Source organism: Trichomonas vaginalis, chromosome VI, assembly GCF_026262505.1.
Source record: "Trichomonas vaginalis G3 chromosome VI, whole genome shotgun sequence".
Taxonomy (NCBI): domain Eukaryota; phylum Parabasalia; order Trichomonadida; family Trichomonadidae; genus Trichomonas; species Trichomonas vaginalis.
In genome coordinates, this window is record NC_067208.1 from 13,362,653 (window position 1) to 13,389,305 (window position 26,653).

At 31.3% G+C, this 26,653-nt stretch overlaps 8 protein-coding genes and 1 pseudogene across 9 annotated transcripts, besides 5 other annotated features; 8 read left to right on the forward strand and 1 right to left on the reverse strand.

Annotated features, from left to right (window-relative positions):
* Positions 1-1,963: part of a mobile genetic element that runs on past the window's edge.
* On the forward strand, positions 30-1,793 carry TVAGG3_0858620 (annotated as a pseudogene). Its single transcript has one exon. A coding segment is annotated over exon 1 (1,764 nt).
* A 979-nt stretch (positions 1,964-2,942) lies between the features above and the next one.
* Positions 2,943-3,159: a mobile genetic element.
* A 1,055-nt stretch (positions 3,160-4,214) lies between these two features.
* On the reverse strand, positions 4,215-5,975 carry TVAGG3_0858640 (phosphoprotein phosphatase protein; the record flags this gene model as incomplete). Its single annotated transcript, XM_001319834.2, has 1 exon — positions 4,533-5,660. One exon carries the CDS (start codon positions 5,658-5,660, stop codon positions 4,533-4,535), a length of 1,128 nt encoding a protein of 375 aa, XP_001319869.1.
* Positions 5,976-8,056: 2,081 nt separating this feature from the next.
* Positions 8,057-9,199: a mobile genetic element.
* Position 9,200: 1 nt separating this feature from the next.
* Positions 9,201-9,842, forward strand: TVAGG3_0858660 (uncharacterized protein; the record flags this gene model as incomplete). The annotated part of the gene is made up of 1 exon (XM_001319832.1): positions 9,442-9,822. One exon carries the CDS (start codon positions 9,442-9,444, stop codon positions 9,820-9,822), a length of 381 nt encoding a protein of 126 aa, XP_001319867.1.
* A 242-nt stretch (positions 9,843-10,084) lies between these two features.
* Positions 10,085-10,626, forward strand: TVAGG3_0858670 (V-type ATPase assembly factor PKR1 family; the record flags this gene model as incomplete). Its single annotated transcript, XM_001319831.1, has 1 exon — positions 10,302-10,604. The coding sequence occupies one exon, from the start codon at positions 10,302-10,304 to the stop codon at positions 10,602-10,604; it is 303 nt and encodes a 100-aa protein (XP_001319866.1).
* Positions 10,627-11,416: 790 nt separating this feature from the next.
* On the forward strand, positions 11,417-12,452 carry TVAGG3_0858680 (cysteine synthase family protein domain-containing protein; the record flags this gene model as incomplete). The annotated part of the gene is made up of 1 exon (XM_001319830.2): positions 11,436-12,335. One exon carries the CDS (start codon positions 11,436-11,438, stop codon positions 12,333-12,335), a length of 900 nt encoding a protein of 299 aa, XP_001319865.1.
* A 731-nt stretch (positions 12,453-13,183) lies between these two features.
* TVAGG3_0858690 (protein serine/threonine kinase protein) lies at positions 13,184-14,260 on the forward strand (the record flags this gene model as incomplete). The annotated part of the gene is made up of 1 exon (XM_001319829.1): positions 13,184-14,260. The coding sequence occupies one exon, from the start codon at positions 13,184-13,186 to the stop codon at positions 14,258-14,260; it is 1,077 nt and encodes a 358-aa protein (XP_001319864.1).
* A 408-nt stretch (positions 14,261-14,668) lies between these two features.
* Positions 14,669-15,570: a mobile genetic element.
* Positions 15,571-17,333: 1,763 nt separating this feature from the next.
* TVAGG3_0858710 (ribonuclease H protein family) lies at positions 17,334-19,647 on the forward strand (the record flags this gene model as incomplete). The annotated part of the gene is made up of 1 exon (XM_001319828.2): positions 17,384-19,624. One exon carries the CDS (start codon positions 17,384-17,386, stop codon positions 19,622-19,624), a length of 2,241 nt encoding a protein of 746 aa, XP_001319863.2.
* A 207-nt stretch (positions 19,648-19,854) lies between these two features.
* TVAGG3_0858720 (protein folding) lies at positions 19,855-21,111 on the forward strand (the record flags this gene model as incomplete). Its single annotated transcript, XM_001319827.1, has 1 exon — positions 20,267-21,052. One exon carries the CDS (start codon positions 20,267-20,269, stop codon positions 21,050-21,052), a length of 786 nt encoding a protein of 261 aa, XP_001319862.1.
* Positions 21,112-21,829: 718 nt separating this feature from the next.
* Positions 21,830-23,158, forward strand: TVAGG3_0858730 (protein serine/threonine kinase protein; the record flags this gene model as incomplete). The annotated part of the gene is made up of 1 exon (XM_001319826.2): positions 21,839-23,131. The coding sequence occupies one exon, from the start codon at positions 21,839-21,841 to the stop codon at positions 23,129-23,131; it is 1,293 nt and encodes a 430-aa protein (XP_001319861.1).
* A 2,373-nt stretch (positions 23,159-25,531) lies between these two features.
* Positions 25,532-25,579: a mobile genetic element.
* The last annotated feature ends 1,074 nt before the right edge of the window (positions 25,580-26,653 follow it).

Consider the following 26,653-nt stretch of genomic DNA (forward strand, 5'->3'; position numbering starts at 1 on the left):
AAAGTACGTTAAACCTTCAATTTTATCTCATGTCGGAAAGCGAACCGACAATAGTGGAAGAGAATCAAACTATATCAGTATCCATCCAAGCTATTGTTGATGAAGAAAAAGGAGATGGAGCTGATATGCTGATTTAATTCAAAATGAATTGAATTCCGTAAAAAATTGAAATATAGAATGGAAATACCTGAAAATTCCCCAATTCCAATTCTCAAGGAAAGATATAGCAAATTAAAATTTACAGATCCTACAGAAGCTGCTATATTTATTGCAAAAGATTCATATAATTCTTTTTATCCATTAAATTTTGAGCAAGGAAAAAAGTTTCGTTGTCCTAACTGCCAATTTTGCATGGAGCTTGTAAAGACTCATGAAAATGGTCAACTTTTCTTCATTCCAGTAATTAAACACGAGCATAGAGCAAAGCAATGCAAGCCGAGTAACAATATACCAAAAATTCTTAAGTTGCAAGCAGGAAAAAAAGTCTATGAATTAGCAAATTCTGATAATGTTCCTCAATGCAAAGAAATTTTTGCAAAAGAATTGAATATTCCCAATGCAACTTATACGATGTTCCATAATATAGTAAATAAACTTAAAGGAACCACAAAGGGGATAGAATTCAATCTTACAATTATTTCTCAACAATTTTTTCAATCATAAACAAAATCGAACAAGGATTCTGCGAAATGATTTTAGTTAAAGAAGTTAACAATGAAATTGAATTGCATACATTTAAGAAAGGTGATGAATTACCTGAAAATTCAAAAGACTTTCAAATTTATTCATTTATTGTAATTCCTCCAATAACTCATTTTTACATGCAAACACAAGCTTTTTGCGGAATAATTCAAATTGATGGAACGTTTTTATTTTGTATTAAAAAAGGAAACTTACTCATTATTGGTACACCTGCACCAAATAATAGACTTATCCCTATTGCATTTGCATGGTCTGTTAGTGAAAATACGATAACAATTAAGGATATGCTCACTAAATTGAAATCTTTTATTCCACCAAGCAGATTCAAGAATATTTATTCCGATCAAGGTCCGGCAATTATAGCTGCTGTTAGAGAATCAGGCTTTTCTTGCGATCATAAATTTTGCTTACGTCATTTTGCAACAAAAAGGGAATACATCAATGTCTATTCCGAAATTGTTGAAGTCGCTTACGCAGACCATCCTCAAAAACGAATTGACTTGATTAAAAAGTTAGAAACTCGTTTACAAGAGGAATATCCAAACCGCGAAAATAATCAGGATCTCTTTAAGTACTTAGATAGTATTAACCCATTTGAAGGATTCGCTGACTACACCGCTGGCATACTCACAACATCTCTTATTGAATCCCTTAATGCCGAAATTAAAGATAAATGGGATACATATGAACCCGCCGAACTAATTATCCGTCTCATTGAACATGAATTCAATCTTGTTAAAAATGTTTTAACAGGTGATTTTAAATCAGATAATATTATCAAAAATCTAAATGAAACTTTGAAACATTCAGATATGTTTAGCTCGGTATTATATGATCCAATTCAAGAATTATATTATGCAACTTTTGGTCGCTATACATATTGCGTAAAAATTATGTCAGATTCACAATATTCATGCACATGTAAGCACATCGAATTATACGGATTACCTTGTATTCATGTAATCGCCGTATTGAATCACTTTTCGAACAAAAATCTTCTTAAAAATTTGAATGATGCAGTTCATGCTCGCTTCAAATGTTCAGAGTTTATGACTCCTGTGGAAGATTTAATGAAATTTTATGTTGACCAAGCATCTTTAAAAATTCCCGGAATAAATTTCAACCTGGGAGAGATTGAAAAATTAAGGGGAAAAAGGACTAGGATTAAAGCATTTTACGAAAAGTGATGCTGTGTTGTTAGTTATTTATTTACTTTTTTTAATATTTTTTAAAAAAATAAAAGAAAATTCAAATAATTTTGTATCTCCCATGATATATCGACCCACGAGTACTAATGTGGCTATAATTAGAGATTGCAACTCTATTATGATCATAGTCCGGTGATATACAATAAGATTCAAATTTTGAAAGAATTAAATTAATAAAATCCCGGTGAAAAAAATAAAAACAGCTTCTAAAAGTATAGTTATCTTAAAATACGAACTTTAACACAAGTTTTTTGATCCAATAGAAAATTGAATTCTTTGAATAAATAAAATATTTTATGTATTAACATATTAAATTTCCTAATTATTTTTTCTTCTTGGGAAAATTTTTGAATTCGAATAGAAAATTCAATAAATTGAAATTGGGTTGAAAGAATTCTCCATATTAACTTGTCATATATTTCAGATCATATAAATTAAGTTAATTAAATTTTTTAAAAACCTTAATAGGATAAAAAAAAGAATTTACACTCTCTCACTTTGAAAACGTAGAAAATGCCAATCTATTGGTATACATTTTAGTTTTGTTAAGTTTACAAAACGATTACTCTAGATTTTAAAGATTTATCAAGAATTTAGAGAATATCCTTCTCAAAACAACTTCAATAGCGAAGGATTAGTATTGAATCGGATTTGTAACATAATTATAGTACATTACAATACAATTTCTCCGACTTTTAAATATTTTTGAAATATTTACAAAATATGCTCTTTCTATCATCGATACTTTAATACAGAGCAAATTTAGTAAATGTCATCACGTTATTTTTTCATAAATCGTTTTCGAACTTTTGAAATATTTATTTTAAACCAGTTTTCTACATTTAATATGTGAATTATATCAAAAGTAGATGGGCGATACTTGTAAATCTATTTAAACTATTAGTTTGCTATTATTGAAGAACTTTATAATTTTTTTTTCTTATGTATGGAATTAAAGATAATTTTGCGATTCCAACTGGTTTTTCTATATGAGTTAAATATGCCAAGTGAAATTGGACTTGCCAATATTGTAAATTGAAGTATGGACTATATATCGATTTTCATTGATTGATGAATAACTCGGAGTAATGTAATTGTTGATAATGAAAAATAGTTTTCAATTGCTGGTAAGGGCCAATGTATGTTCAATAGCTCCGAAAGCAAAAAATGCACGTTTAAAAAAGACGATAACGATTAAATTACAAAATCGATAACGACGACGATTAAATTACAAAATCAATAATGACCCTTGATTGTGTGAGCTGGCTAAGCAGTGGGCCTGCAAGAAGAGCAAAAAGAGTCTTTAATGGTGAGCGGCCACCAAGTCTGTATTGCTCTGAGTCTGTATCTACCGTTGATTGAACCTCCGATGTATGTTGATCTAGGAGGGGGACTTCAGTCATTGTTGAAAGTGATATAAACCTTTTTAAATCAAATATCGAACAGATTTTGTTTGAAAAAATTAATTAAGTTTTGAAATGATCCGATTTTGAATTATTTTTTGATAAATCAATTGTACTTGTTATTATAAGTAAAATTACGTCTCACGTGTAACGAATTCATTCAAAATTTTCAATGTTGAAAATAAAAAGTATTTCAATAAGATTCTGAAAGTCTCAAATGATTCAGAAAAATTACAATAGAAAAACGATGGCTTAATGTTGAGGTCTTATACTGTATAATTATTTTTCGAAAAATTGGAAATCTGACTGTTGAGAGGTCGGAGAAATTGAGAGAAATACCATAAATAAATAATTAATTTTCGCAAAACGAGGTTTTTAAACATATTATTATGTAAGTATTCCTCCTGACAAAGAAATTCTAAATTACTGCGAGAAAAAATGTCAAATTTTTTCGTATTTGAACTTTTTTTCGAAAAAAATAGTAGGATATAAGTCCGATTGGAACTAGATATATATTTTACTGTTTTCTAAATTTGGATAATATGAAAATCAATGGCACTTTTTCCATCGGCAAAAATCTATTTCGGATACTGATTCCATAGAAATGCATTATTATTGCTAAACTATTCAAATATGCATGTTAATTTGTAATTGCATGGTATAAATTGAGATTCAAGATCTTTGGTTTTTTATCTAGGAGTGTACGTGGAATGCATAGCAATAGATAGCATATTGAAAATATAAATGTGCATTCCAAAATTTGAAATTGTCAAATTAGTTATGAAATTGAAAAGATTAAGGTATTCAAGAATAGCCAATGCAGATTTGCTCGCCTCACAACAAAATTTGATTGTTTCAAATAGTATTACCTTACTTTCAACAGTAGATATACTAGAATGTGTCATTTTCATAATGAATTGAGCTGTATGGAAATATTACAGCAATATCACTCCATTGCTGATAATTTTCTTATATAAATTAGGATAATACATGAGATATAAGGCGAAAAACAATATTTTACAGAATAATCTAGATGAAATATCAAACCTTAGCAATTACTATGCTGTTTTAAAGTAAAAAAGGAGCAATATGATAAGAACTAAGCAATATTTAATGGAGTAATATGGACAAACTTGAAAAAATATTGAAAGAATCAAAAATCTGAAAATTAAATACATGTATATAAATTTTAACACATATAGAAAAATAAACATACAATCTATATATATTTCATACGGTTTCTAGCGAATCTATTTGTCTTTGGCATCGCGCATTGAGAATTAGAGCGAAGTTTTGGAAGTGGAACAGCAAGCATTGCCTTCTTTATTTCGAATTGCTTAGCAGTTATTGAAAATGGAATAACTGTGTTTTCGCTTTCGAAAATAGTTGATTTATTGACTGGATAAAATGAAGTTCTCTCTCTCACGAGCTGGGGACGAGGAGGTAATGAGAAGAATTGCATTTCTAAGGTCTGATTTAAGAATAATAATCCGCATCTATTGTCTAAAGCATCTGCATAATTAGAGCAAGAGAAAACTGTATATACTTGGCCATCAAGAGCCTTTTGGATTCCATTCTGAACGCATTGGTGGCCTCTAAGAACTGAAGTCAAACTATTTTTCTTTAAATAATCGTGAACTAATGAAGTTCCGTATGAAATTCCGAGACCTCTTGTACTACGAGCGTAAGTCTTCGTATCACTTGTTGGATCACTCCACATCAAATCTGCTAAAAGTTCATCTTCGCAAATTTTAATTGGGCGTTCGATTTTTTCGACTTGAGATATATCATTGAGATCTGGTGAAATTCCACCATGAACACAGAAAATTTTGTTCTGAATAATTGCTGCAATAGGAAGCCATTCGAAGGCCTTATTCATAAGATCATAAAGATATTGTCCATTTTCAAGTTGAGACATTTCATCGAAAAATCCATAAACGCTATTAACGTCAGCAAATTCGTGATTTCCGCGAAGAAGTACAACATCGTTAGGATATTGGCATTGTAAAGCGAAGAGTAATAAGACAATCTCATAAGAAAACTGTCCTCTATCGACATAGTCGCCAAGAAAAACATATCTAGACATTGGCGGCATTTTAGCCATAGAAAGAATTCTTATCAAATCGTATAGGTTACCATGTATGTCGCCAACTACATAGCATGGTGCATCAATTCTGACGAGAGTTGGCTTATTTTGGAGAACAGTCATCGTTTCTTTAATTAGTGCTTCAGCCATCTCAGGAGAGATGAGAGGAACAGGGACCTTATAGCCTATTACTTCTGTATTGTCTTCTGTGTAGTTTTCGATTAACTGCATGAAGGATTTCAACACGCGTAGGGAAGTCATTCAACGAAGATAATTAACTAATTGAATTTCCATTTCAATGTGCTAATTAAATTTTTTTTATGAAAAATTGAGAACTTGAATGGATAGTTCGATCGCAAGCCATTTCTGTTTTGTGATTTTTAATTAGTGAGCAAAATGTATGCTGGCTCATCATCAAGGAAAGTTTTGAAAGCTTTAAATTTATTCATTCAAATGCTATTGCTCAGAATATTGAATCTAATTATGAAGGAAAATTTTATTAAAAAGATTCCTAATCATATGATAATTAAATATCCCTAACTAACTTCAGGAGGATTAAAAGTGATACTTCTCAAAACTTGATGATCCCGAAGTTTTTATTTCAAAATTTTCCTTCTATACTCGTATTTAAATGATATTAATGATATGAATGAAAAGCAATTAACTCCTTCATTGTAACATCCGAAACCTTGAATTTGAAATTTGAATGTCTCATCACACTTTTCAATGCTCGATTTTTAAAAACTGTTTAAAAATGGAGCTTATATTGAAATAGTGTAGAGACTAAAAATTACCACAGACTATTTCAGAGGATTGAGTGGCAACTCAATCCTCTGAAAAGTCTGAGGTAATTTGCAAAATTTCTGGTTTGAGGTTTTTATCCCTATTAACACAATTAATCTTTGAGTTAGTCTCTTTTTTAATATGAAATCCATCTTAAAGTTGCTTTTGCTTAACAATAATTTCAAAAATTACAAAAACTAACTATCTTGTATGAGCATGATTAGAATTTGTTTTAAACTGGTAATGTAAGAACTTTTTTAATTGATAAACGGTCTTTTACAATGATAACTGGTTTGGAATATTCGATTTACATAGCCATATGCAAGACTTAGGTTTATGCAACAAAGCATGCAGATGTATGATTGATCTGTGCTAAACAAATCAAAGGTACTTCCGAATCTTATCTTGAAGAATATAGAAAGAAAATTTACGAATGATATAGGGAAAATAGTTTTACCTCTTTAAGTGTATGTTTATTTTTCGTTATGAGTGCTTAACTACTATCAACAATCCGAAAACGAATAAATATCGCAAAATACTAAGCTTATTATAGTTCATAAAACAGCAATCAATGCAAAAAGTATAGTTTATATGAATTTTCTGATCTAAATGGAATCATTTTTGGTATTCATATCTATAAATTCTTAGTTATTAGTTGATTAGTAATTGGTATCGATTATCTAGTATGCTTAATTCTAGTTAAGAGATAATTTATATGAGTAATTGGATTATTCGTACAATGAATTTGTGAAGTTAGCAGAGTATCTAATGGAGAAACAAGTATAAGATGATATTTTGTTTGAGTTACCGATGGTTCAATGAATTTGTTTTTTGAGCCTAGTTTAACTTGAAATTACCATTCTCAAATAAATATAGCATAAATGGATGTGAAAAAAGGTAATGCAGCATCTTGGAAGACAAACCCTTGCATTCCAAACATTTATCCATTTCCAAATTTTTTTTCAAAATCAATAAAACGTTGGTAATTCTAACATTTTCTAAATATATTTTTTAAATTTCAAAATATTTTTGGAATTTTCTGATATTAATTTCAAATTTAATCGATATATAATCAGTAGAACGAAATTTTAAATAATAGAATATATTATATAATATAAATAAAACAATTATACGGTTTGAAATATAATAAATACTATAGTTTTTATTCAAATGAAATCGAAAGTAGCTTCTTCAAGAATTCAAACAGTAGTGAGTAATACATCAATAAATGATATCAAAAATAAGTTAAAATATAGGCCGTGGATGTCTTATCTTTGTAATTTTTTATTAATTATTCATAAAAACTTTTGTATTATAATCCTTTCTAATCAGAGAACAGAATTTTTCTTCATGCTTATTCTCCCAGGTACATCATCATCGAAGGATTGCTGTTGCAAATACGATTTCACAAAATCATAAATCGTTACTTTTTTCTCAGAAAAAAATGTGTTTTGATGAGGATTTTGCTTTCGCAATTGTTCAAGGTAATGTCTCCACAGTTGAGTCATTTGAACTTAGCGAAAAAATGATTAATAGAAGAGTATAATTTTGTTATTCTAACACCACAGTTTTCTTTCAATCCAAAAAATCGTGCACCATCAATGGTATTTTTGTTACCAACAGTAACTCGCCCAACACCTCTTATATATGCAATCTGTTGCAGGCAGCATGACATTATAAAATATCTTCTTGAACATAGAGCTAGTTTAGATGTTGAAATTAATGGAATTCTTTTTAATTTAATTGGTATCCCATTCACTACGCCGTTGCTTCACAGGATGTTACGACTATTGAAATTATTCTTAATCATGAAGATCTTGAGAAACAATTAAATTTACAAACAAAGAACGACGGATCGTCGCCACTTCATCTTGGAGTAGGGGTAATTTTAGCTAAAAGTGACACACCCGTGAAGGGTGTGATTACCGATCGGTAATTTCGACAGTTTAGAATTTAAAATTTTTTATGGAACTGTTGCGAGTTTCATAAAGAATTTAAGGAATATAAGCAAAGATTTGAATCAAAATCTTAGACCTAAGCCGCTCGATTCGCTCGCGGCTTCCGCGAATTACAGATCAGCAAAGATTTGAATCAAAATCTTCGAACTAAGCCGATCGCTTCGCTCGCGGCTTTCTTTATTATTTTAAATTTGCATATTTCCATCAAAAGTTCATAAGGTAAAAAATTTCGTTTATTTTTACTAAGAAAAAAAAAGGTTTTTGATAATAAATTTATTTTATTTCGAAAAAGTAGCAATAATCGTAAAAGGGTATTGATAGGCTTGCTAAAGTAACTAATTTTAGCTGTCAAATACTTTTGTATTTTGAAGTAAATTAGTATAAATTTGTTTTTACTTTTATTTCGAAAAAGTAACAATAATCGTAAAAGGGTATTGATAGGCTTGCTAAAGTAACTAATTTTAGCTGTCAAATACTTTTGTATTTTGAAGTAAATTAGTATAAATTTGTTTTTACTTTTATTTCGAAAAAGTAACAATAATCGTAAAAGGGTATTGATAGGCTTGCTAAAGTAACTAATTTTAGCTGTCAAATACTTTTGTATTTTGAAGTAAATTAGTATAAATTTGTTTTTACTTTTATTTCGAAAAAGTAGCAATAATCGTAAAAGGGTATTGATAGGCTTGCTAAAGTAACTAATTTTAGCTGTCAAATACTTTTGTATTTTGAAGTAAATTAGTATAAATTTGTTTTTACTTTTATTTCGAAAAAGTAACAATAATCGTAAAAGGGTATTGATAGGCTTGCTAAAGTAACTAATTTTAGCTGTCAAATACTTTTGTATTTTGAAGTAAATTAGTATAAATTTGATATTATTTTAACTCCTTTTGAAAACCTCAATTTTCCATACAGAGGGAACGGGAATAGCATCCAATATTCCCTGAGAATGGTTGCGCATTCTCAGTTCCCTCTATATTTCGAACGAAGCTCTCATCGGTCTTTTTTTTAATACTAAACGTTTTTTTTCCCTGTCACTTTTAGCTAAAATTTGGGTTTGCCCTTCATCTTGCCGTTTCAAGCGGACAAATAGAAATTATTATGTACTTACTCCAACATGGTGCTGATGTCGATGCTGTTAATACAAATGGCGATACTCCACTTCACCTTGCAATGGCATTTCCGAACGATATTATTACAAGAGCAATACTTGCATTCCACGGTAATATTAATACAAAGAATAAGGAAGGAATGAAACCTTATATGGTTGCGAAATTCCTCCAAAACAAGATATTGCAGATTTAATGATGGCCTACGAAAACCAAGCTGAAGATTGGCCAGAAATCCCTGAAATTGAATTGGAATTAGTTCAAAATGATGCAAACAAAATTCAACAAACGAAAGTTCGTAGAATTCATGCACATCCTGCCAACACTGTTAATACAGCTAAAATCACTGAAATCGAAGATAGAATTCATAACGTTGAACAAAATGTTGAAAAGATTTTCGATTTGATTACAAAGATCAAAGCCGTCGGAACTACAACACACGATGATGTTCATAATTGTGCAAGCTGCTTTACACCAAATGCCAAAGAATGCCCATATTGCCACGTTTATTACTGCGATACCTGCATGAATAAGGCAATTCGCCACAAGTGCGCAGAAAAACAACATCAGCAATAAATATATGTATGAATTTTTAGTAACAACATTTAAAATGTTTTTTTTTAAATCTTTCTTTATTTTTTCAGATAATTACAACCTAAATGAAGAAAATTCTAAGCACACCTACTCTGAGGTAAGATATAATAAACACAATATTATGATTATTTATCGAATATGAGCAGCAATTGCCCATATAGATACGTAAATAACTCATGGAGTTTCCTAGTAAAACAAAACTAGCTTTCAATGTTCATATGATATGGCATAAATATAGAATGAAATCAAATCGCATGGCTCTCAGATCCATTATTTTAGTTTTATAATTTTCAGATCCTTAATAGCTCAAACAAGAAAAGGAATGTATATATAGTAATTCCATCGTTTTTTTGACAGGTTTGTCGTGCCTTCGACTGCTTTGTCACGCCTTCGACACGTATTTCGGGGTCACTTTTATTCGAAAATTCAAGATTTGATCGTCATTTAAATTTTTTATTTAAATGTCTACTGAGGAGAAAAAGGCAGAAGTTCCATATTCAGAGAAGTCATGGATAGAAAAACTCTTGACCCCAGGTGTAGGAACAACAATGATTGTTTTCCTTAGAATTTGCTTCATTCTTTTATTAGTCTTCTTAACAGTTTCAATCTTTACAACTTACAGTATCCATTTCGTTATCATGTCAGTTCTTGCATTAGGTTTATTCTGCTCCTTTGAGTACTTAATATATAATCTCAAGAAATACGACCTTTTAAACCCAGAACAATCGAAAGAAGAAAAGGATAAGAAGCAAAAGAAAGAATAAGCTAATTAAATAAATATTACTGTCATTATTTTAATCATATAACTCTTTTTAATCTCGTTAGCATTAGCAAACACTTAAATCGATATGCTGAATGTTTAATTTACCACTTTTAGACGTTTATGTTGATTATTTAAATTGAATTATTAATATTAATGAAAATTTAGCTTGTTAACTGTGAGTGATGCGCAATTTTTTAGTGAATTCATTGTGTTACATGATTTTGAAGAAATCAAAATTTTGTTCACAAAAATTATTTCGCAGAACAACGTAATACCATTACTAATGTTTTAGAATCATATCTAATTAGCTAACTTTGATAATTACACTGAAAAATTTTCATTGAATTTTGATCTTGAATGAAAATCTCCAGAATTAAGGCATATTTCATGTACTATATGATTTACTAACTTGAGTAATATAATAATTCATATATGTTGTTCGAATATATCGGTCCAGTTGTAATATTTTCTGTATTCTTTTTGATATGAGCAAATCTAACGGGATCTATAAAATATGCATTTCATCTTAAATACTTACATCTACTTACAGAGATAAGCTAAATTAACACATCTTTATCAAAAAAAGTTTATCTGATTTGTTACATTCTTGATTTCTTTCTTTAATAAGGTCATATTCGGTCTCAACACCATTTCCATTAAGTGCAAAAACGAAATTAACATTGTATGGATAAAAATAGGCCAATCTATATTCAATTTTTAGAACAGATTTCCTCTGAAAATTTTCTGAGACAGTTTAAACACCTCTGAAAAAATCGATTATTGGCAGCTGAAAATTTTTCATTTCATTTTTCTCTAGATCTCTATCAAAGACATGATCTACGACAACATCCTCGAGACAATCGGTAACACACCACTCGTTCGCATCAATCATCTCAACCCAAATCCAAAGGTCCAGATGTACGCCAAGCTTGAAGGTTTCAACCCAACAGGTTCCGTCAAGGATCGTATCGCTCTTAAGATGATTGAGCAGGCAGAAGCCGAAGGCAAGCTCCATCCAGGATCAACAATCATCGAGGCTACATCCGGAAACACAGGTATCGGCCTTGCTATGATTGGCCGTGTCAAGGGCTACAACGTCATCATCGTTATGAGTGAGGGCGTTTCAATCGAACGCCGTAAGATGATCAAGGCCTTCGGTGCTGAAATCATCCTTACAGACAAGAAGCTCGGCACAGATGGCGCCATCCGTAAGGTTGCTGAACTCGTTAAGGAGAACCCAGGCAAGTACTTCAACCCTAACCAGTTCTCTAACGAATACAACAAGATCGCCCACTACAAGACAACAGCAGAAGAAATCTGGGCCCAGACAAAGGGAACAGTTACCCACTTCGTTGCTGCTGTCGGCACATCCGGCACACTCATGGGTGTTGGCAAGAACCTTCGTGAGAAGAACCCAGAAATCAAGATCATTGAAGCTCAGCCAACAAAGGGCCACTATATCCAGGGCTTGAAGTCCATGGAAGAAGCTATTGTCCCAGCTATTTACCAGGCTGACAAGATTGATGAGCACATCCTCATCGAGTCTGAAGAGGCATTCGCCAAGGCACGTGAAATCGTTGCTCAGGAAGGCATCTTCATCGGCATGAGCTCTGGCGCTGCTATGCTCGCTGCTCAGAAGCTTGCTGAGAAGATTGACAGCGGTGTCATTGTTGTTCTCTTCGCTGATCGCGGTGAGAAATACCTTTCAACAAAGCTCTTCGACACAGAATAAAGCTGTATGAAAATTCGTCTTTCTCACAAATTGATATTTGTTTTTAATATTCGGCTTATTCGTATATTCGCATTAAATGTTATCTAATGTTTTATGCATTTTAGAACTAAATAGAACCTTTCATTTAAAAGTTTTCCTTTAATTTTCCTAGTATTTTGCTAGAAATTTTGGATTTCCTCATGAGACAAGCACATTCCTATAGTTTTTATCATAATATAAGATGGAAATGATTTTCGGTTAATGAACTTTTTGAAATAATTTTCAGAATTTAGAATTTACAAAAAATATCATGTTAATTTATAAATTGAAATATCTTTTAAACATCTTTTCATACAAATAACTTTTGTGAAGTTTACAATATATGATGATTCACACGCTTTAAATATATACCAATTAATTCATGAATTTTAAATGTAAACCCAATCAAAAAGCATGCGTTCTCATCAAATTTTCAATATCTCTATCAATCTTTCAATCCTATCCAATGAATGTAAATCCACATTTTAATAGCATTTATAGTTGGCACTTATTTTAATTAAAATCATTAACCAAAGGACGATATACTTTTTGTTAGAGATTTAAATAATAGTATCCTTTAATATAGGATCTATCTAATATTTAACTTTTTTTGATTACAAATTTGTTTGATAGGTTTAGAAAACACTGCGGCCGATATAGAGATTTTTCATTTAATTTTGAATCTTACACTTCAACAGGGCGATAAAGTAGGAAAATACATTATCAAAGATTCCATTGGCCATGGTGGATTTTCCGAAGTCTACCTGGCTGTTCATGAAGTTTTAAACGAAAACGTCGCAATCAAAAAAATATCTAAGTCAAAAACTTCGATGCAGAAAGTTAATCAGGAGATTGCTATTCTCAAACAGTTAGATCATCCGTTTTTGGCTCCTTTGTATGAATTTTTTCAAACAGACGAAGATTATTACATTGTTTTAGAATATCTACCCGGCGGAACATTACATTCATTGCTCTCACACATTGGGAAGATCCAAGAGTGGCGAGCCCGCCATTACTTTGTTCAGTTAATCAGTGCACTTCATTATTTACATTCAGAAATTCACATAATTCACTGCGATATCAAACTCGAAAACATTCTCATAGATGAATATGATAACATAAGAGTCGTCGACTTCGGACTTAGCCATTTGTTGAGTGAATATAATCCTGACGTTACACATGGTTTTGGAACTATCTCTTACTGTTCCCAGGAAATGCTTAGGCGCAAGAATTATACAATAACTACAGATTTTTGGAGTGCAGGTGTTGTACTTTACGCGATGATTACAGGTCATCTTCCTTTTAAGGAGCTTTCAAAGGAAGGATTGATTAATAGTATTCTTAACAGCGAACCAGAGTACGATTCGTCCCTTTCTCCCGATTTAGTTTCCCTTCTTAATCACCTTCTTGCAAAAAATAATGTTCAAAGGGCAACTCACAACGCAATTGTTAAAAGCAAATGGATACTTCAATATCCAAATGCACAATATCTTACATGCGAACTCATAACATCCACAGAATACTCATTGAGAAAGAAAATAAATCAAACGGTCATGAAGAACTTACAATCTAAGGGTTTCAATACGCAAACTATTCTTCATGCGATCAACTCAAAGGATTTCAGTGGCATCTCAGCTCCTTATTTCATTCTAGCCCAAAAGGAAATGATATCCAAAATTTATTTAACCGTTTTTAACAGGAATTTCTCATTATCTACCATACAAGAGAAAAGGCCAATCACTTACAAGAACCCTTCATACCAGCGATTTGGCTCTTCAACGTTCTCAATCAGTCTTGGTTCTCCAACGAAAAATCTTCACAGATCTGTTGGAGAAAAGCGGCTCCCACTCCTTTCACAGGTGCCAAAGCTCACGAATTCATCTCCTTTTTCAAAGAAATACTTATGAACTTGTATTTTTGTATTTTTAATGTCGCTGTTGTTTGTTATTGTTATTAATGTCATGATGTAAATTAAAAGTATGTTTTGTTTTTTCATTCCAAACAAATTATATTGTTTTGACAAATCTAGAATTTGATGATTCAAAAAGACACTTTCTTTCGTTGTGAACCGGCTTATATGTTAATGAAACCTGCATCAAACATAGTTATATTTGTCTATGAGTCGATTGGGACAACGATGCTTTTAATGGGACAAATTGTTAAATTAGAGTGAATTTGTGTTATAATATTCACTAACGTTTTTGAAACATACATAAAATTCATTAGAGAAATGTACTCGTGAATATATGGGCTTAATTGAAAGGAAAAATGATGATTTCACATTTTAATAATGACCAAGTATCGAACTTTCAAATGGCAAACCCAAATTTTAGCTAAAAGTGACAGGGAAAAAAAACGTTTAGTATTAAAAAAAAGACCGATGAGAGCTTCGTTCGAAATATAGAGGGAACTGAGAATGCGCAACCATTCTCAGGGAATATTGGATGCTATTCCCGTTCCCTCTGTATGGAAAATTGAGGTTTTCAAAGGGAGTTAAAATAATATCAAATTTATACTAATTTACTTCAAAATACAAAAGTATTTGACAGCTAAAATTAGTTACTTTAGCAAGCCTATCAATACCCTTTTACGATTATTGCTACTTTTTCGAAATAAAAGTAAAAACAAATTTATACTAATTTACTTCAAAATACAAAAGTATTTGACAGCTAAAATTAGTTACTTTAGCAAGCCTATCAATACCCTTTTACGATTATTGCTACTTTTTCGAAATAAAAGTAAAAACAAATTTATACTAATTTACTTCAAAATACAAAAGTATTTGACAGCTAAAATTAGTTACTTTAGCAAGCCTATCAATACCCTTTTACGATTATTGCTACTTTTTCGAAATAAAATAAATTTATTATCAAAAACCTTTTTTTGCTGAGTAAAAATAAACGAAATTTTTTACCTTATGAACTTTTGATGGAAACATGCAAATTTAAAATAATAAAGAAAGCCGCGAGCGAAGCGATCGGCTTAGTTCGAAGATTTTGATTCAAATCTTTGCTGATCTGTAATTCGCGGAAGCCGCGAGCGAAGCGATCGGCTTAGGTCTAAGATTTTGATTCAAATCTTTGCTTATATTCCTTAAATTCTTTATGAAACTCGCAACAGTTCCATAAAAAATTTTAAATTCTCAACTGTCGAAATTACCGATCGGTAATCACACCCCTCACGGGTGTGTCACTTTTAGCTAAAATTACCCCTACTCGATTTTGAAAAAAATTTGGAGAGAAGAACTCTTCGTTTTTGAATTTTATCACGATGGTTTTAAAGTATATTAGACACATGTATTGATATTACTATTTTTGTATATTTTGAGAGAAAATCCCTAAAAAGTGAGAAAATCTAAGACGGTTTGAGAAAATATATAAACTATTGAAAATTTGAATTCAACTTCTAATTTGGAAAAAAGAAATTTGGAAAGAAGAAAAATCAAAAATCGAGATTTAGACTCAGTATCAAATGGAGAACAAAATGTTTCTTCATATGAAGGGAAAAAATTTTCTTGTGAACAAATAGAGTTTTTAAAATTTTATTGTATGTAATGAAATAAACAAATATTAAAATTATTTTTTGATAACAAGAAAATTCCCAACAGAAAATATTTGAGACAAAGAAAAAAAGAAAATTGAAAAATATTACTCTCCTTTATATTTCATGAGATTTTAAATTTATTCTCATAAAATTGACAATTTTATACGTTTAGATGAAAATAATTGATTTTGCTTGAAATAAAAATTATTGTTTGCTTACAGCTATCAAATAGATTTTTGCTATTTTGATTAAAATTTGTTAATCAAATTAATAAATTTTTTGTAAATATCTTAAATATCTGGATCACTCACTGATACAATGAATTGAACGATAAAAATAATACAAACTCAACTAAGTTTCCTGTCTTTCAACTAAAAAAAATTATGCAAATTAAATTGTTTATTCAAATATAAAACAAAGATGAAGTAATTACAGTTATCATAAACTTTATGAATAACTCTGTAATTGGTTCAGATTTTCGTAAAAATATTTTTATTAATATCGATAAGAATACGTTTACCTACTATCACAACATATCGATAAACAAGAGTAGAGTGATTTTTATCATCGAAACTTTTTAAAAGCTGTAAGCTGGAAGGAAAAATCTTGTTTTTTCTGAGTTAGTTGTAGAACTATTGATGCACGAGTTATCATTGTGATGTAGAAGGATGTCAATGTACTGACTGAAGGATATGAAGTGAATTGAATTTCATTGAATTTCAATTTGATCAAAATTTGTTGAAATGATATGAATGTGTCAACATCTGTATCACTCTCTTTCACTCCTTCCCTATTTTTTCGAGAACGAAGCTAGCTCAGCTTTCGCTGAGCGAATTGACACTTTTGATGCCCTAAACGTACATACTCTCAAATTTATCGAAAAAATTATACCACCTAAACTAGTATATTCTTATTTTAAATATGATATTATCCTTAGAATTCACACTAGAATATATTTAAATCAACTTTTAAAAAAGTTCGAATCCTGCGCGTCTCACTTTTTAAATTTTCTAAAAGGAAAATTATATTCTCCTAAAATGAAAACAATTTTCCGAATTGACATCCTTAAATTAAAGAAAAAATATATCTGCTTTTGAACATGAAAAAAACGGTTAAACATCTGACAAAATCCAAAATTTTATAGTTAAAATATTATGTGAATTGGCTATATAGTTAAATTATGATATTTATATTTCAATGTATTTCAATTTTTTTTGAATAATTTCAAATTTATAACTTATAAAAAAAAATCGTAACAATTAATCCATTATACATAACAAATATAATTTCAAAAATTTAAATTAAACGTTAACCTATTTGTTTTGACACATATATCATAGTACTAGATATTTGGACCGATTTAACAAGTATTGCAAAATTCGTTGTTTAACCGAAACCAATCTTTCACAAATATTTGAGATATCATTCAATTATAATCAAAATTCAGAGCCTCTAAATCATCTCATAAATTTAAAAGGTTATCCAACATGTTATCCTATCTAGTTACTTTTGCTTTTAGTGAAACAGAAATCACACATACTAAATACCTTTATGCCTATTGGAAGGACACCACTTATTCCGCCTTTGATATCAAATACAATGAGAGAGCAGATACAGGCGGTACCTCTTGGGTCATGACAACCTATAGCTTTGGTGGATGGAAGCCCGTATTTACTGTTGATAATGATCCCACCCTAATTAAAATGCCCGGAACTAGACATGGTAAAGCAAACTATAGGAATATTTATTCTGATATCAAAGTTGAAAAGGTTCCACTCGGTGATAAGTATCTTCTTGTTTCCTTCCTTCTTACCAACAAAGATACAGTTCCTCACACAATCAACGTTTCATCTTATGCAGATATTATGATTAAAAATAACGACCACGCAAAATGCACATGGTATGGCAATCGTCGTGGCTTAACAATGTACGACAAATACACCAACATTACCTTAACGTTGCTTGCCAAGGGTGGTTACAAAGTTTCTGATTATGATCAATTCTGGTATGGAATGTATGGTATTGGCTATCACTACTTTTATCAATTGGAAAGTGACGAGCCACTTGTCAATACTGACTCCGTATTCTCTATCAGCTGGACCCGCCGTGATATTTATCCAAATGAAACACTTGTTTTCTCAACATTAATGGGTGTTGGCGCTGATCTTAGAAATCCATCATTAATAAATATCGAAACTAATTTCCAAGAAAACTATGATCCAAATACTGAAATTACTGTTAACGGTGTTGTTAATGATGTTGATGCTAACGAAACAGTTGATGTCTACTACGAGTTCAACAATGGCCCAAGACAATTCCTTAAAAGATTTGAAACTGATAAGGTTAATGGTGGCATTTCTAATGGTCAGTTCAGCTTCAAAGTTCAACTCGGTTCTGAAGTCGCTAGATATCCATTAAAGGTTTACGCCATTGACTCATTCGAATTGACATCTAACGTTTTCGAGAAGAACCTTCTTGTCAACCAAGCACCAAGAGTTTCATTCACAACAAGACCAAATGATGAGTACTTCACAGGTGGTATCGTCGTCGTTGAAGGCCGTATCTGGGATGATACAAAGGCCACCCTCAAGTACAAGGTCGATGATGGTTACAACTGGAACACTGATGTAACACTTATCGAGTGCAACAGACAAGAAAAGACATTCCGTAAGTCCTTCCCAATCCAAGAAAGCTATATCAACTTCGGTGACCACGTCATCTACATTTGGGCTGAAGATGAATTCGGTGTCAAGTCCACAATCATCAGCTCACCATTCAAGTACACGCAGTTGCATACACCAGAAATCCAGTTCACAACACCTCAAACATCCATAGAAAACAAGTATAGAGGTGATACAATCACAATTTCTGGTAAAGTCCGTGATGTCGATGCAAACCAAGTAGTTACCATCTACTACAAGAAGCCAGAAAACGATCCAACAACACCAGCTGAAAACTACTACTCATTCAACACAAACGATGCCAATCGTGACTGGGTTGATTTCGAACTCGAATACGTAATTCCAGATCATTTGCCATTTGGTGAGCATAGCTTAATCATCTTCGCTATTGATAGCAGAAACGCTAACTCTGCTGACTTGCATTACAGGTTCAATGTCATCAGACACACAACTACAAACCCAACACCAATTGATCCAACACCAACACCAGGCGATGAGTACGAAGATATCGTTGATTCCAGCTACAGCGGTCCCTCTGCTGATTCAGAAATCCCAACAATCACATGCACAAGTGTCGCTGATATCAACGATGATCTTTACGAATCTTGCACCATCACAACAACAACAATTATCATCAAGACATCTGAAATCCCAACACCAAAGCCAACACCAGATCAAACAGCAGGCCCAGCCCCAGTTCCATCAGCTTCTGAAGAGGCTCCATGGGGCGGAGATGGCGATGCTGCTAAGGAAGGAAGCTCTCAAAAGTCTAAGACCGATAAGAAGAAGATGCTCATCATCGGTTGCGCTGCTGGTGGTGTTGCAGCAGTCGCTTGCGCTGCAGCAGCAGTTCTCATCCATGAGGCTATTAAGAAACCAAAGGACTTCGTTTTCGACGAAGAGAACGGAGAGTTCGTTGAAGCCGATGGAAACGGTGCTGCTAATGAGGGCGATAACCCAATTTATGATGAAAACGGTGCGGATGATCCATTTGCTGATGAATTTGATGAGGAAGACGGTCATGTTGAGGGTATCTTCCCAGCATAAGTTATTTTAGTTACTTAATAAATATTTCACCAGACTTGGTTTTTATAATTTTTAATTTATTATTTATTCAGGAAATCTAATTTCTTATAATGAATTTCTTTTTTCTTATTATTTGGGAAAAAGTATCATAGCACACTTAATTCTACTAGAATTGGAATAGAAACATTAGGTAGTTCATTGTATTTAGTGCATTTTCTTCAGTTCGGAAATTAAAATTAATAAATAAAAGCTAGTTGAATACATTTTTAATTATTCTCACAAAACACATAGTCTTTTACTCATCTTCATTTGAAATATTTTTGACTTCACTCAAAAAATTGATCTGCACTTTGCTGAATTATTTAGATATTTATCAAATTTTCGCCATCAAAATCTACAAGAATCATTTTAATGAACTGATTAACTTTAAAAAAGCTTTCTTTCGTTTTCCAATTTCTCATTTTTTGATTGTCACTTTTGTAATTAATCATGAATCTTTTTCTTTTTTCCTTTCGCCTTCCTGCAGGATATGAGAGTAATTCGTCGGAATTTGATCCGTATTTTGCACTTGGCCTAAAGAAATATGCAACTTCAAAAGAAATTGAAAGATCTTACAAAAGATTTATTAATTTTAGAAAATTACAGAAAAACCCATCACAAAAAATGATTGATCAATGGAATGATATCGAAAGGGCATATAGTATATTAAAAAATGAAGCAAGTAGATCTATTTTTGACCAAATAGGAAATGAAGCTTTCGAGCATGATAACTTTTCAATAATAGCATACCGAAGCGATCAAGAAATCATGGCTCTCAACTACTTTGATTCAAATAAAGCATTTCAAGTGAAAGATTTTGGAGGAATTATTAACTTTCCACTTTACCTCGAGTTGCAAGATTTTATGACTGGAAAACGAAAGAACTTCCATATATTTCAATCAGTCCCTTGCGTTTGCAGTCAAAAAGCAAAAACGTGTAAAAAATGTCAAAGTTCTCCTTGGGTATCACAATATCAGCACTATACTTTATCTATTCCTAAAGGTACACGACCAAATTCTCGCATTTTTGCTAAAAACGTTACCGATTCAGAGAAATACCGTGGAGCTACAGATGTAATCTTTCTTCTGAAACCAAAACCCAATAAAAACTTCAAATTAGTCGAATACGACCTTTATAGTAACATTACTGTACCTTTAGCCAGCGCATTCACCAAACAGACGTATCCATTTAAGAATCTTGATGGACAAACCATCCAATTGACGCTCCAAGATGTTAAGGAAGGCCAGCAAATAACAATTCCTGGAAAAGGATTCCCTTATCAAAATAGTCCAAAATCCCGCGGAAATTTGATTCTGACCGTCACATATGAGTTCCCACATAATTTAACAGAGGATCAGAAATCTAAAATCAAAAATATTCTTTCTGATGATATTTCCGATTATAAATAAAGATGTATTGTATTTTTGGAATAATCATTCTATTGTTTTTACCATTTAGCTGAGTTTGCACCCTTCCGGTAGTATTTTCATCATCTTTCTCAGAATTTTGATCAAAATTTATAACTGATAAATGATATTCTGAAGGATTAACATCAACAATTGTTAATTATATCCAATATACTCTATAAATACGCAATTAAAAAGAGATACAATGTCCTTTTTTACGGATGACATTTCCCAAGATTCAACTGACAAGTCGCAAATTATATCTGAATCTTACTACATACACAAACAATGCGAATCCAACTAGTGAAATAGAAAATTTCCCGCTGCACTGAATCGAAAATTTTATTTACGAGAGTGTATAGCCCGAAACAGTTGAAAAAGTCCGCTTAGGATGCATACATATTATAGACATCAGTAATCAGCAATTTTAACAGAACTTGGAATTACGAAATTTGTATAGTATGTCATTAAGGAACTCAATTTATGATTTTTGAAATATCTTCTGAGGTGGCATCGTGGATATCATAAAATTAGGGTGACCCTAAAGTAGCTTACTAAAAAACGATGAGGGGAAAAAATTTATTTGAGTCTGAAATTTATCGATAAACCATGATCACATCAAATGAAATATCTTTAATATTACCCGTTAGCTTTTGTCTACCCCGTCAGAGCCAAAAGTATATATTTATATAAATTCTCTCGCACATTTAAAATGTTTACCCTTCTCAAAAATTCACTCTCAATTTGAAACCATTCAATCATTGAATTTTATTTTTTTCGAAACAAAATATGAATAACCTATCTACCACTGGCGGCTGGCTTTCGAAGAGAGGTCTCTTAGGCATTTGGAGCCAACGTTATTGCAAGTTAATTGGCACTCAGTTAGTCATTTCAAAATCCGAGAAAATCAACAATTCTGAACAAACAATTGAAATTAATCCGAATGCAAAGATTCAGATAGTCTCAGATCAGAAGAAACCACGCTTCTTCCTCGAAGATACAAACGGTGAGACAGCTCTTCTTGAAGCAAAGTCAACACAAGAAATGATGCAATGGGTATTACTCTTAAGAGGCGCTACATTCTGGAATCCGGACTTGAATATGGACTATTTCGAAGTAATTAGTGTCATCGGTCAAGGTTATTACGGAAAAGTACGTTTAGTCAAGTCAAAAGCCGATGGTGAATTATTTGCTATCAAATCAATTAGAAAATCAAAGCTCATTGAACAAAAAGAAATTAAAACCGTTCTAAATGAAAGAAATATCATGATCAAGGCTGATCATCCTTTCATTGTTCAATTGAAATTTGCTTTTCAGTCATCTTCCAAATTCTATTTGGGATTAGAGTATGTACCAGGAGGTGAGTTATTCGCCCACATTAAACGTGATGGTTTCCTTCACGAAGAGGAATATAAGCTCGTTCTCGCCCAAGTTGCCCTCGTTTTGAACCATCTCCATAGCATCGGAGTCATCTATCGAGACATGAAGCCCGAAAACATCATGATCGGCCAGGATGGCTATATCAAGTTAACCGACTTTGGCCTTGCAAAGGATATCACTGTTGAAGACACAACTTCAACATTTTGTGGAACACCAGATTACATCGCTCCAGAGGTTGTTCGTGGCTTAAACTACGATAAAAGCGTAGATTGGTGGGCTCTTGGCATTTTGGCCTTCGAACTTATGTACCACAGAACACCATTCCATAGCCAGAACAGAGATAAGACATATCGTAAGATTGTCAACGATTCTCCAAAGTTCCCAGAATATGCTTCCGAAGTTGAGAAGTCTTTCATCATGGGACTCTTAAACAAGGAGCCAAAACAAAGATTTGGCTTCAAGGAAGTCAAAGAACACCAATTCTTTGGAAATATTAACTTTGATGATGTTTTGGCCAAAAAGATCCAGCCATATTATGTACCTCAGATCGAAGACCCAACAAATGTTAAATACTTCGATGCAGAATTTACAAACGAAACAAAGGCAGATTCCTTTGTTGCTCCAATCATAGGAGATGAAGCTGTTGTTCCTGGCTTCTCATATGTAGAGTGCGATTCTATTCTTGCTCCTTCAGTTATGTAATAAAAATTGTATGTAATTTTTTTTATAGATTTGGACATTTTTTAATAAAACACAAACCACCCATCGACAATATAATACATCATCCTATTAAAATTAGTTAAATACGATGAATCAATAAAATTATTGCTTTATTTCAACTGATATCCAGATTTAGCACCGCATATATTAGACCTATTGGCCTATGTATATGATATGGTAAGGCCCTTGTCCTGTAGATATGTTCAATTTACTTTGTGACATTTGATTTTCATTATTATTTTCCACTTTAAAGGCGATTCTGAAATATTTGGCAAATTATATGGAGATGTGGAAACCATTTTGTCATTTTTTCATATCAAAGAATTATTTCAGAGGTAGGGCAACGATAGAAAATTTTTGGAAAAAAACTTCGGAGATCTTAAACGTATCATATTCCCTGCATGGTTTGGTATCTTCCGCCATGCGTTGTGCCAAACATATTGACACTTTCCAATAATTAATTTATGGTATGAGTCACAGAGTTAGATTATAAAAAGAAAGTAAATAATTGCAATTAGAAATCATATATGTCGGAAATCAAATGTTGACGAGCAGAAACCTTTTACTCATCATAAAAGAGATAAATCACTAAAGATTTGTATACATTAAAATTTGATATTTGGTGCTCGAAAACTGTCTGATGGGACTCCTCCAAAATGAACCAATCTATCGCTGAGGACCAAATTAGATGATGTGGATGGTGTATTCTCTAATTCTAACTTAGGAAGAATGGGAACAAAACGAATGACGACAACAACATGTCAAACATAGATTAAATATCTATGAATCAATAAAGTATACGTGCATTGAAGGTGATAACGATCACTTGATGCTTATAACTCTTTGACTAAATTATGCAATAATTAAATATAATCATTTTTATATTTTTATACTGATAGTAATTAATATACTATCCTGCTTAATAAATGGTATGATCAAATTTGTTTGAAAATTTAATTATGTATATGAAACTATGTCTTCTATATAAAAATCAAAATTTTCTAACGAACCTAGATTGAACCTTTATGAAAATCTATCATTTTTGTTAATTGAGTTAATATGAATCTTTTACATATGTATATATAGCATTGATAGCTTATATAATCATGGTTTATTCCATATTAACATATTTTTTCAGTTAAATTTGTTAATAATATCATGTAACAAATTAATTCAAGATTAGAATGTCTACAAAATGCTAACAAATAAGAACAAAATACGATTTCTCGACTTAAATTTTAATATGGAGTAGTTTTTCGTTTAAATCTAATTAAAAATGAATAAAAACTTATCTTGTACTATTTTCATTCAAAGATTTTAATAATGTAAATCATGCATTTTCATAATTCAGTACAGTTCTTTTTAGAATTAAAGTTGATGAGGATGATATTTGTGATTTAAAATAATTTGTTAATGTTCACCTTTTATTCATCACCTTGTGGTATGCCCTAAAGCAATAGCATTATCAATTCTGCTGAATTGATCAACTCAAAATTCCAAAAAAAATTCAAAATTTCAAAAATGAAATTAAACAATTTGAATTTCACATGAAAAAATCAATTTCGAAAAAAATTTGGAAAATCAAAGTATTTGATAATTAGTCAAATAATCAATTTACATCGTTTTTACTCATAAAAAACAACTAATTTTTGATTTTGATATCATATTTGATAAATACTCATTCCAGAGTTGACGTAATGTATTAATTATTGTTAGAGATATTGCTTTCGCAGCAAAATTTATTTCATGAAGAAAAAAAAAAATGATTTTATTCCAACAAAAACAAGTAAACACAGATGAATGGAAACGTACTATATTTTCATAAATGTAGTAATCAGCGTGTCGGCTTTTTTTATCATGTTCGAGTCAAAATGTATTAACTTTATAAGAAATATTCGAAGATTATATGAAGTATTGAGCATTCTTTGTAAATATTTGTAATTCATTACTAACATATATAATAAAGTTGTTTTTTTTTCCTTATTGCAATAATTTTGTCTGATTTTAATAACTTTTCATGTATACGAGTTGTGTGAATATGCATCATAATATGCGTAAATATACTTATTTGCGACGAATAATGTGGTTGCATAATGGAGGTGCTAAATTTTGATTTTTAATATGGGGCTTTGGTATGTATAATCATGTTCTTATCTCAACGTAGGAGTATTGGTGCAATATGATTAAAATTTACGAGGTTGATCTTAAATTGAATAATTCTGGAGTATAAATCACAATGCAGCTAATTCTATGTTAAAGATAGATACAGATTGTAGTAATCAATTAGGGAGTACAAATTCATTCTTTCATTTCTGTCGTATTGAGCAGAAAGGAAGAGATCATAACCCTAGGAAAAAAAGCCCAAATTTGTCACTTTTCATAGTACGTTAAACTCAATTCGCTCGGCGAATGCCGAGCACACGTACTCATCATTCAACATAATATTCTCATTCTTTGGTTATTATAGTGCCAGACAACACAAGATTTCAAAGAATTACTTGAGTTTTCAATTAATCTTAATCCGATTTTAGATTTATCGAGAACTCCATCATCACAATCACATACTTCAGTGCGGTAACTACAATTATCCATATACAGAAGGAAGTTCTTTTCGAACAACTCATTTGGAGTCTGTTTTGGAAAGAACTTCTTTCTGTCCGACTTAATTTCATAGTTCCTGATCAACCAAAAGACAGAAACCACACACTATCTACTTAGGAAAGGAGTTCTTTCTAAATCTTCCTTAAATTGAGATTTTACGAGAGATAACCCTTCTATTGCACTTAAAAATGAACATTTTGATATCTTTAGTATCACACATGGTCATATATAGTATTTCATCTACATGAATACATTCATCTTTCGAAGTCTCTCATTAAATGGGAGGCTTCGAAAGATGAATCGTTTTATTCATACAACTTTAAATCTCGAACACATTTAGAGAGTGAGTATATCATTTTATTCTTGTTTTGAGTTTATTCTGATTCAAAATTGCAGTGAAAACAGAAGTTCACACATCATATCTGAATGTGAGCTCATCTATACTTATACGATCTCAATACCTCCACTCTAAGCATAAGAGGTGAAGTTATATAAAAATTATCAGATGCGTTGAAGTCTCAAAAGTATTGCCTGAATGCTTGTTTCATATTTGTCCAAGTAGTTTCAATGAATAAATGTATTGTTTTTTATAATTTCGATTTATTTTTAGAAAATATTCAATATAAACATTTATTGTGTTATTTACATCTCATAAATTCTCTGTCTAAATCATATAAAAGCGCGTTTTACCCCTATGAATCAAGAAATTCATTCAATATTCATGGTATATTTATTAAATTTATACGATTTACTAATAATCAATATTATATCCTCATAAATAGCAATATATTTTGGTAATCTATGATAATCATATACAATATTTGAAATCAAATTTTCATTAGTTTAGGTTCCTTGTTAATAGTAAACCATTATATTTATTACTAATAATAAAATCTATGTGTC